This window comes from Cetorhinus maximus, chromosome 36 (assembly GCF_964194155.1).
Source record: "Cetorhinus maximus chromosome 36, sCetMax3.hap1.1, whole genome shotgun sequence".
Classification (NCBI taxonomy): Eukaryota; Metazoa; Chordata; class Chondrichthyes; order Lamniformes; family Cetorhinidae; genus Cetorhinus; species Cetorhinus maximus.
In genome coordinates, this window is record NC_135914.1 from 2,431,867 (window position 1) to 2,444,223 (window position 12,357).

The 12,357-nt window shown below is 41.7% G+C and overlaps 1 protein-coding gene across 1 annotated transcript in view; it reads right to left on the reverse strand.

The window, feature by feature from the left end:
- The window catches only part of LOC144672197 (immunoglobulin kappa light chain-like), a 373,445-nt gene extending 362,067 nt beyond the window's left edge, over positions 1 to 11,378 (reverse strand). Inside the window, exons 1-3 of the mRNA XM_078534014.1 lie at positions 11,084 to 11,378; positions 10,664 to 10,993; positions 9,524 to 9,625 (exon numbers count right to left, since the gene is read on the reverse strand). Of these exons, the coding sequence (XP_078390140.1) occupies positions 9,524 to 9,625; positions 10,664 to 10,993; positions 11,084 to 11,375 (724 nt within the window). The 5' untranslated portion in view covers positions 11,376 to 11,378. The remainder of the gene's footprint in view (positions 1 to 9,523; positions 9,626 to 10,663; positions 10,994 to 11,083) is intronic.
- Positions 11,379 to 12,357: the final 979 nt, after the last annotated feature.

A 12,357-nucleotide genomic window follows, 5' to 3' on the forward strand; every position in this document is an offset into this window, starting at 1 on the left:
CACACCGCCTGTGACGCGTGTTTACCACGATCTGTAGCGTGTTGCCCTTTGCAGGCAGAGGCGTGTGTGGTCTCCTAGCCTGTAAACAGGAAACCCTCGGCTAAAATTTACAGCGCGCTGATTTTTCCAGTGAGCTATTTTGAAACATTTCACGTAATTAAAGCAGAATGTGCAATTTTCCCACGTCCTCCGAGCCCTGGGCGGAGAACAGAGACACCTGAGCGAGGAGACGCTGCAAATCTCACTGTACCGGCCCTGGATCGGAGACCGAGAGCTTCTTAATGCCCTGTGCGTTGCTGCATCTGTTTCCAGGTTTGTGCCTTCTTCACTCCTCATTCAGGATGCTTTAAGCCACTGAGATAGTCAGCAATGTGGAAAATTATCCCCATGACTATATTCTATAATATTAGCTTCATGTTGAAGAACTGAATTATGTCCACTTGATCAAAATTGATCACGTATCAACATTCGCCAATCTATCTGATAAGATGTTCAAACGAGATCCTTTGTCTGCCTCTTTCGGATGCAAATGATCCCAAGGCCACTATTCGCAGAGGAACGGAGGGGTGGGGGAAGGGGCGGCGGAGTTTCCCCCTCTGCCCCTGGGGTCAATACTTAACCCCCAAACAGCATGATTAAAAGCACGATCTGGGTTGTAGTCACTTTGTTATTTGTGGGTCTTGCTGTGCATCATTACGGCGGCCGCTTTTCCGACATGACAACAGAGGCTACATTTCAAATGAAAAGTCATCATTACACCTGAAGGGCCTCTTTCCCTCTTACTCGTGTTATTTTGTTCAAATTTAATCCTCAACCTTTGACTCCATTAGAATTTATTAACCAGTGGATGCTGTACTATATATTTTACTGTTCTAGCCGATTCGGCATAGCAAGTACTTTCTCTCTCCCTCTGCCATAGCAGAATCCATAGTGTTGATTATCAACCTCTCAGTTAATGTATGTGAGGCAATTTTGTCCCAGGCTCCGGAGGTTCAGAACTTCTTGCTTGGAAGTGCTTATCTTTCTCAATGCGTAGTCCATCTGTCTAGTTGGGATAAAATGCCATTTTCCTGTTTACCACTTTCTCTCTTGATTCCTCCATAACATTATTTCTATCCCATAGGGCAAAGCTTCCAGCACTGACAGAGTACAGTCTGCCCTTTGGCTTTCTGCTGGTGTTTCTGCTCCAAAAGAACCTCCTCCCACAACAGCCCATCACCATATCCTTCTACTCCTTTCTCCCTCATGTGTTTATATAGTTTCACACATCAATCCCTCGCTGCAATTCACCTCAATCACTCCCTGTGGAAACCTGCTCCACATTCTCCCCACTCTCTGGTTAAACAGTTTTCTCCTGAGTTCTCGAATTTTTTATTAGTGAATATAGATATTTATGGTTTCTAGTTCTAGTCTCCCCCCAAAAGTGCCAAAACCTTATCTACTCCTGCCTGAAAATCCCTTTCATATTCTTAAAGATCTTGATCAGTTCATCCCACAGACTACTCTTTTCCCGAAAAAAAGAAGACAGCCTGTTCAAACTTTCCTGACTGTTGTAACCTCTCAGTTTTGGTATCATCCCAGTCAACATTTTCTTTTTCGCACCGCCCCCTGTGCCTGCATGTTATTTTTATGATATGCAGCTCTCAATAATTCACAGGACTCCATGTGCGGTCTAGTTAAGTTTTGATATAGCTTTAATGTCGCCTTTCTTCTTTTCATCGCTGGGTCTGGTTTTTATCGCCTTATTAACCTCTGTCACTACTTTCAATGATTTTTGTCCTGTGCCTCAGAACCCTCTGATATTCTAACGATGTAAACGCTTATTTTCCAGTGATGAGTAGCCCAAACGCTGTTGCTATGTCACACCCAGACCCCAATCACTCTCCTTCCTAGCTAAACGGTCTATATATAACGTTTCATCCAAGACAAAAGAAAAGGAATCCGCTGAATGACTATAAACTGGGTAGCCTTTCTTGCGTGGCGGACAAACGTTTAGCATCAATTACTATACCTGAAATTGACGAGAATTTCTAAATAGATGGGTTCGTTAAGAAAACCCAGCACAGACTTGTAAACGTGCAGTCATGATTAACACATTTAGTAGAGATTGTCCTTTCAAGAAGTGTTCGAGTGGACAATCAAATAAAATGCAGTTCATGGAGTTCCACGAGGTCTTCATGTATTTGTGCTTTATAAATTTATCCATGTATCCCTCACTCGCACCGGCTCTTCTTTATATCCATCCATCCATCCATCCATCCATCCATCCATCCATCCATCCATCCATCCATCCATCCATCCATCCATCCATCCATCCATCCATCCATCCATCCATCCATCCATCCATCCATCCATCCATCCATCCATCCATCCATCCATCCATCCATCCATCCATCCATCCATCCATCCATCCATCCATCCATCCATCCATCCATCCATCCATCCATCCATCCATCCATCCATCCATCCATCCATCCATCCATCCATCCATCCATCCATCCATCCATCCATCCATCCATCCATCCATCCATCCCTCTCTCTCTATCTATCTATCTATCTATCTATCTATCTATCTATCTATCTATCTATCTATCTATCTATCTATCTATCTATCTATCTATCTATCTATCTATCTATCTATCTATCTATCTATCTATCTATCTATCTATCTATCTATCTATCTATCTATCTATCTATCTATCTATCTATCTATCTATCTATCTATCTATCTATCTATCTATCTATCTATCTATCTATCTATCTATCTATCTATCTATCTATCTATCTATCTATCTATCTATCTATCTATCTATCTATCTATCTATCTATCTATCTATCTATCTATCTATCTATCTATCTATCTATCTATCTATCTATCTATCTATCTATCTAGCTATCTATCTATCTAGCTAGCTATCTATCTATCTATCTATCTATCTATCTATCTATCTATCTATCTATCTATCTATCTATCTATCTATCTATCTATCTATCTATCTATCTATCTATCTATCTATCTATCTATCTATCTATCTATCTATCTATCTATCTATCTATCTATCTATCTATCTATCTATTTGTATGTATATCCATTTATCTATCTATCGATCCGCCTCTTATCGCTCTCTCTATCATTCCCTCACATGCCGTTCATGTGACTGTCCCGGTCTATCAAGCCATCCATCTACGTTCGAATTTGTAAATCTGCTTCGCTTATCTAATCATTTTCATTTCAATGTGCTCGGTGATATTGATGACAGTGCCAAGACTGATAATGAGTGTCCATCCCAAGCTGCCCTCTCTAAGTGGTGCTGGATCTCCTGGAATCTCCTGGAAGAGTGAAAGGCTCGGGTTTTAATAATTTCTTCTGAAATACAATGGTATGTTTCAATTTATGCTCCCTACCCTCTGCAGTGCCCACTCTCCGGGGGTCGTCCGTGGCGCCCCTCCTCCTTATGGGTATGGGTCTTGTGGCCGGGAGAAGGAATTCCAGGAAGGTCGTCAGGGAGAGTTTGTAGGGAGACGCTGTGACTCAGCTGCGCCCTCAATGCATCCATTAATCAGTGGGTTTTTCGGACATTCAGCTGTTTGAATGTGAACTGAGGTCATTTCAACTAATTTTAAATTTCACTATCTAATAGGCAACATGAACAGTGATGCGGAACTCACACATTCCAGAGCAACGGCACAAGAAAATGCGGTAAATATGGATGGAATTGTTTCCTAACATGTCCAGATCCATTTCACTGAATTTTAACCTGAGGTTTAAAATTCATAGTAACTGTCATATGAGTCTGGGAGATTTTGCATAGTGAATACAGTAAGATAACACTGTTCTATTGTCCTATAACACTGCAACAACAGATGAACATATAGATAACTGTTCAATTGAATATGTCAACACTGAGATTGATAAGTTTTGTTGGATGAAGGGGATTAATTATTAGGGAACGAAGGAGAGGAAATGGGGTTAAAATACAGTTCAGAAAGGAGCTTATTGAAAGTCGGAACATGCTCGAAGGGCTGAATGGATTGCTCATGATGATGTGGCTCACGAAAGCTGTTTGTGATTTCTCTTCCAGACTGTTTTCTCTCGGCTGGGGTTTAATACAGACCCCACAGTCTGATTGCAAACGATATTGAGAGCTCAGGTTCTGCTTCCGAATAATGATGCGTAGTGGAAAGCTTCCTCTGTTGTGCCCTTGTTGGACGAAAGCCTGGAGGTGTGACCATTTCCAAGAGACAGCCATCTCAAATTCTGTCCCCGGCTAAATTAATATTTATTAATAATAATGAGAAATACAGTCCGCCGATTCGTCAGTTACTGGACAGTCTTCAAGTCTGACAAAGCAGGCTCCATTTCAAGTCCAATTTGACTCCCGGAAATTTTAACTTTGTGCTCAGTGTCGATATGATTCGAGTTTCTTGTGTTAGTGTTTTTAATTTCATCGTGCATCTTTGTGTAGCGCTTGAGCAGGAAAGAGGGCCTCAGTGTCAATGTTCGCAATCCGTTAAAACACGTTTTAAAACCCAAGAATTGCATTTGGGAGTTCAGGTTGTTTAATTCCTCAATGCAGGTTTGCTCAGTGAATCTGCAATGGCATCTTCAAAGACCAGATGTGTGCGGTTTAAAACTGGGACCAATTCTCCAAGAATGACGCCAGAACTGTGATGTCAGGAAAGTTTGAACAGGCTGGGCCTCATTTCTACAGAAAAGAGAAGACTGAGGGGTGAACCGATGAAGATATTTAAAATTATGATAGGTTTCGATACGTGGAGAGGGAGAGAAAATGTTTCCATTTGCAGGAAGAGCTGAAGTAAAGAACATGAACATTAGATATTCACCGATAATTGCAATGGGGAATTCAGGAATAATTACTTTCCCAGGAGAAAGGCGAGAATGCAGAACTCGCGACCACAGCGAGTGCTCGACGTAAATAGCTGAGCTGCATTTAAAGGGGTAGCTTTTTAAATACATCATGAATAAAGAAATAGTAGGCTATGTTGATGGGGTGAGATGTAGTGGTGTGGGAGGAGGATAGTGTGGAGTAGAAACACCAGCAGACCGCAGAGGGGCTGAATGCTCTGTTCCCGCACTGGAAATAATTTTGAATTTTGGAAAGTAGGAAACATGAGCAGTGATGAAAGCTGTTTGCTCTGAAGCGTTTGCATCAATAACAGAATTTCTTCTTCACACTAAAGCAAATAGATCAATGTGGAAGTAGAATTCAAAAGACGTTTCACCGAGGTGACCTGGTATTTTTGCGTTACACCTAAAATATTATAAACATTAAAAAGTAAGGTTTGGGTCCAGTGCTTTTTAACATACATGTCACGACTGCTCCCAATGTTATGCATTGAGCAAGACAAATTCAAGAGGGGAACCTGTCTCACTGATCATATATATTTTCTTCTATTTTGAAAACGAGGGGAAAACTCTCACGATTCTTAGAGGAAAAGATTTCTGAACAAGAAGGAAAAAACCTTAATCACACACAATTAAAATTATACGGTTGAAGCAGCCTTACAATGTGTTCCTCCGAAAAAAAAAACGCTTTTCAGTACAGACAAGTAAAGTATTTGGTAGCGGCTCCCTTGTGGAGTTTTAACTGTAAAAAAACCCAGTAATATAAATCAAGGCAAAAAGTGCTACTACTTTAGTGCAGTATACCACACGATTCCTCGCTCTCTTCCAGTCTGCTGTGGAAATCAGAAGAAAGATCGGAAACAGACTCCCTCCTGAAAGCAAAGACCTCGCTGTCTTGTAATCGGACGGCTGCTTCAAATTATTTTTTTTTCTGAGCACAATGCTGGAATCAGGACAAATCCCCCACAGAGTCACCGCACCTCAACCAAGCATTTCCCTTAAATATCTTCCCCACCCCCATCCCCCTTTCATCCTGGGCTCCATTGTCCTAAGCACCTTTTAGACCTTAATTTCTCAAAAAATTAAAATCCTTCATGTTATCCTATTGCCTACACTTCCGGGTCAAATAACATTTAATAACCTTGCCATGTTTATTTTTGAAATAATTATAATTACTAATAGTCCTTAAACTCCCTTTGAAATTTAGCAGCTGAAAAGACAAGTCCTAACCTATCACCTAATGCAAATTTTAAAACCCAACGCGTTTACTTATAATTCCAAATTCACCATAGCCTCTCATTACAAATGCATGCATCCAGTAAGTTTATCTTTCATCTCTCAGTTACCACAGGCAATCTATCGTTACTAACTTTCCCCAGATTTGATTTACCATGGACACACACACACACACACACACACGCACGCACACACAGCTTTCTTTACAGAATATCATCATGTTCCCAAAAATATATAAAAACAACATCCATCTTCACACCCAATCTTCCACACATGTTTCCGTGTCGCTTAATATGCTTACACAACAAAATGTAATGGTACCAGCTTTAACTGCTTTCTGAGCTAGACTTGCACCACACCTTCCACAGAACCCCTTGCTAGAAGACAAACTACATTCACGATAAATCTCTGAAATGTAGAGTTACAGTTGAACATGAACCAAAAAACACTGTGTAAAAGTGAAACGGAACCATCACAAGTTTCCCGTGTCTCTCCCCGACTGTGTCCTTAACAAATGCTAGAACACATCACATTTCAGGCAAGGAAAACCACCACTAACAGCGTCTCAATCAAGGACTGATATTGTCAGCTCAGCAGAAATTGCAGTTTTATCCAAATGACACTTAATTATAATTTAACTATTAATCAGTGCAAGCCTCTTGTGCATCGTTATACTCGAAGAATAATTTATTTTATTTGCATACAGACATTTGTCAATAAATGAACTTCCTGTCAGTAACTGGAGTTACAGAATCAGCAGAAAAAGCCCAGAGAAAATAGGGAAAGTCCTTGGCCTTAGTTCAAAGTTTCTTTCACACTTGAGTTACACGGTAACAGTGGAATGTCATTAACAATACACAAGACACATTCCACATTTAGCAAAATGAGCCAGTCTTTGTAAACTCTGGCAAGTGCACGGGGAAGTTTAATTGTTTCATGGGGGTCTCCATGGTTCCATGTTTATTTCCACAAGGCTGTGGGTTGTTTGGAAAATCCTGTCACCTCCCTAATTTATCAGAGAGAAACAGTCCGGATTCTCATCTGCGACCCGACTTCTTTTTTGATCTTTTATCCAACGCAGCCAAGTCCAGGGAGGCGTAGAGAGGTCCGCCTTGAGTCTGGGAGATATTTTAAAAATTAACAGTGAAAACGACTTAAAAGATAGGTAACATTACCCACCCCCGCAACCGCGTTTCAAAGAGCCATGGAATGATATTGCACAGGCGGAGGCCATTCGGCCCAATGTGTCTGCGCCAGCTCTTTCAAAGAGCAATGCACTTAGTCCCACTGCAGGCTTCTCTGACCCCATATCGCTGCCATTATTTTTCAAATTCCTTCCTGAAATTTGCTGTTGAATCGGTTTCCATTGCCCTCTATATTAATTTGGGGAATGTTTTGCTTCATTTGTATGTGCAGGAAATGTCTGAATTGATGTTTTGTAACAGAGCATCAGAATTCGGAAAGCGACTGGAAATCACCAAAGTTCAATCAGGAAATTAGGATGATGAATCTATCAATTTGATTGAATTCCTGTGTTTTTAAATGGCCAATCCGATTATGGTGTTTCGCCCTGTGTCATCTGCACGATTGAGCAGAGCCCACAGAATTCATCACATTCAGAAGAATGACAAAAGACAATCAAAAGACTTGTGTTTATGTAGCGCCTGTCACGAACTGAAGAAGTCTCAGGACATTAACATCCATTTCTTTTAAGTGTGGCCTCCTCTCGTAATACAACGCGGCAGCTAATTTACGCACAGCAAAATCCCATAAACAGCAATAGCAGATAATTTATTTTTTAACGTGCGGATTGTGAGATAAAATTTGAAACCGGACGCCAGGGAGAAACCCCCCGCCCCGCCCTCATCCCCTCTCCCCTACTCCGCAACAGCCCAGCACTGTTCTTGTTGCAATACTGGCGGTACCATCTTTTATGCCAACCTGGGTGGGCAGATAGGGTCTCGTTTTAACTTTCCATGTGAAATCGGCGCATCGGACAGTGCAGCACTCGCTCTGGAGGTTCAGTCTAGACTTTCTGCTCACGTTTCTGAACACACACACATTGACAAACACATACACCTTCTTCCCAAACTGATTCCTTCTTATTCCACATACAACAGAACAACATTTTGATTTATCCATAAAACTCTCCTGGGTTTGGTCTTATCTTCATTATAATTTCATTGGCTAATGCATTTACTAAATCAGCATTATCAGGGGAGAGACAAAGGTGATAAACAAGGCAGGAGAATTCGGCACACTGCAGAGATAAAAGAAAATAGCAGAAATCTAAAATATTAACTGCTGTAAATCCGCTGTTAAGTCTGACGGAAACATTCTACCCGGAAATTTACACTATCCTTTCTATTATCAGGTGGAGAGAGGGGCAGGGGTATATTTTCAGCATCCAGTTAGAGGGACGAGAAGAATTATACACACATTCAGACGTTCTAGACTGTGACCTGCTTTCTGATCAATGCGTGAATTATCCAGCATGGGAAGCCTTGCAACTTATCCCAAAAAACAAGTTTTTGTATCTTATTACAACAATTTCAAAAAACTCACCGGTATTGCATCCCAATGTAGCTGCTTTCCCTCCTTTTGACGGTGGTCATCTGTGTTATTAATGGTTAAGATACAAATTTAAATGTTATCCCAGTCTGACTGATTCATAATGATTGTGGATTCACCGTTCGCCAATGATCCGCCACTGTACCGATGGCCCCAAACGTCACTGGGTCCCATATGTCAGCAAGCTCCTAATCCACGGAAGGTCCCCCAATACATCAGTGGAGTTAATTCGCCAATGGTTGGACAAGCACCCACTGTGCCTGGCGTCTATTGTCCATCTGATATATTGCTCCCACTATTAGTGACCAGTAATTGGCATTTAATATGAGACCCAGAGGCAGCAGAGTGATTGTGAACATTTTAAAGGGGGAAAATGCTCATAGGCAACTTTACAATTCCACCCACTTGGCATTTAATCTGTGCCAACATTTCAATGCAACTTACCCGTTTGTCGCACATTCGGCCCCTCTCTTTGCCTTCTCCCTCTCACGCTAAACCTGGATGAGAACAAATCAAACACATGTTAGTTTTGTAAGTCCTGACGCAAGATACAGAAATAGGTGAAAAGAGAATTGCCGAGAGGCCTTAGCATCAACCTTTTTAAAAATCATGGAAAATGTCAGTATCTACCATTGGAATCAGTGTTGTGGTTGAACTGGGTTAGACCCAGTGTAAAATGTAGAGTTCGGGATGAACTTCTCAAATGATTCAGTTACTCACTTCTCATTGTGGGATCTCTTGTCTGGTTCTCCTGAAAGCAGAAATTAAATTAGTAATTTAAATCTACGAAAAGGGAATCAGATTAGGCAAACACTTATTAAAATATCCCTGGTAAATATTATTCCTTACCTGATCTGCCACTTTTAAGAATCCAAATGGAAATAAGGACCAAGAGTAGAACAAGTATCACCAGGACAGTTACAAGAACAGGAAGGGCCACACTGCACCATCCTATAGAAACAAAACACTTAGAAACTGCTGCTCAGTCAAATCATCCTTTTCTGCAATTGTCTGATGGGAAACAAGACCAAAAATTAAGCCCAGAAGAAGCCCATTCGGACGATTGTGCCAGTGAATTCACTCTGAAAGAGCTGTCTAATTAGTCGTATTTTCCATGTTCTTCCCCAAATATCCATGAAAATGCCTTTCCATCACATATTTATCCAATTCCCCTTTGAAAGTTATTCTTTAATGTGCTCACACCGCCCTTTCAGGCAGCGCCATCAAAATCACAAATTACTGCGTTAAAAGCAATTCTCCTAATCGCTCTCTGGTCGTTTTGCTGATTCTCTTCAATCTGTGTCCCTCTGGTATCCGAAACTCCTGCCAGGGGAAATAGTTTCTCTTTATTTACTCTATCAAACCCCCTCATGATTTTGAACGCCTCGGTTAAATCTCCCCCTCAAACTTCCCTGATCTAAGGAGAACAATCCCAGAATATACAGTCTCTCCACATTAACTGAAGTCCCTCACCCCTGGTCCCATTCTGGCAATTCTCCTGTACACCCTCCACACAGCATTCTTGGCTGTCCCCTGCTTGTAAAGTGCACCAGTGTGGAACTGACCTCAATTTCATTCCAAGATCCACTGCCTGAAATGGGCGGTTGAAGTAGATCCAAAAATAACTTTCAGAAGAGAAATCACAGTTTAACTTGAAGAGAATAAGAAAATGTGACAGTGTTGTGGGGAAAGGTTGGATCCAATTGGGTAACACTTAGAAAGAAATAGCACAGGCGCGATGGGCCGAAATCCCTCTTTCCGCGTCTATCGTTCTGGGATTCTACGATGTGACGAAGAAATATAAGGCAAGCCCTGAAATTGTTTACAAGGACAAGCCTACACCTGGGGCTAAGGTAACTCTAAATTATTTTATCATATATATAAAGTGTATATTTAGCGTTTCATTTACAGCCTACAGTTTCTAAGAATTACCTATTTTCTCCAATTGAGTTTAAAGTCGAATAAAAGCGGAAAAGATCACCAACTCACCAGTCCGTTTCCCTGCTGCTTTGGAGAACGACACGCTCTTTATCCACGATTTGTTTGGAGATCCCAGTTGAACAATACAGGTGCAGAGAGCGCCACTTCTCCAGGTTTCGCTCGACACCATGACGTGACTTCTGATACTGTAGGTTCCGTCCGCCTCCATTGTACCGGGATCGCTCGCTCCCTCGGTGAACAGGCCGGAAATATTCCAGAAAATAGCAATCTGGTTGGAAGAAATTCCGCTGACCAAACACAATAAGGGGACGGTTCCATTCAAATGCTGCGCATCGGACGGGACAAACACCAGCACAGCCGTCTTGTTGGTGGAACTGTCTGGACAGATATTTGGACACAATTAACGATCGATTTGCGCCAAATGATAATGCTGTGCATGATCTGAATTGATTTCACTTGCTCTCTTACCTCCAATAATTAGCATGGGTGTATTCTGAAGCTGTGCATAGCCATGCTTAGTAGCACAGTAGTAGGAACCCGAGTCACTCAACTGGACATTGCGAATTTTCAGTATCAATTGGTGTTTGTTGTTGCCTTTTTTAGAAATAAACTTACAATTGGCCCCCTGACAGGACTGTGTGTCGATTAGTTTCGGGGCTTCACCCACACGTTGTTTGAACCAGAAATAGCTAGACACGAATTCCACTTCGTAAATGTAGTGACAGGTTAATTCCACCGTTTGTCCGAATTCCGCTGTCATTATGAAGGGGCTCTGAGACAGAGAGGACTCGGATTCTGTAACTAGAGAGGTTATTGTTACATTACTATTGGTTAATGCGAGATCGAAAACAGAAGCTTTTAAAGACTTCGCCTGTTAATTTAGAAAATCCACCTCATTGTCTTTAACTATTCGTGGTTAGATAAATTGTCCAGTTTGATTCCATCGCTTTCTCGGAGGAACCAGTAAATAAACTGACATGATCAGGTCAAACGTGGCCACTGGATCATATTTTCAGCTGAGCAAACACTGAATCTGGTTGATTCCAGTTTAAACTTCTCACCCGCCTCTTACTCACCGTAAACCCGCAGCACTTGGAAAATGAGTATCAGAAACAAATATTCCTTGGACATTTTGACACGGTGAGTTCTCCCTGTTTTCGCTCTCACCAGTTTGTTTGTGCAGGCGGAGTGGCCGCAGACTAACATGAGCTCAGTCCCAGTGAGTTGCTCCCTTCTCAGATGCGTCGGAAATTATGACGAGCTATGCTGTGGAAAGTATGACACCACTTTGGGTGCAGGGTCCTGGTGAATCTCACATGCGTTTGACTTACTGTTGTCACCGTCTGTGCGTCACAGCGGTCCAGTGGCAGCATGTCTATAAAGAACTTTTCTGGGTTGTCGCTCAGATGGCGTGGCAGAATAATAATTGTATAGATGCATGCTAGATATAACTGTTACAGTTTCATTCAAGATTAATCGTCCCCATTTGTCATTGAGAAGGTCGCGGTGAGGCACTTTTAAAAATCTGTCAGGTCGCTCCTCAGTCTTGTCTTTATAGAAAAGAGACCCAGGCTATTCAGTCCTATTTGCATCGTCTCCAGTGCCTCAACATTCCTTTTATAAAATTGTGTCCCGAAATGTGCGCAGTTAGTCCAAATGTCGTCTGAACAAGATTCAATAGACGACCAAAACGTCTTTGTTTTTCGCTTATATTGCTCTGCCCATGAGGCCCGGTGCTGATT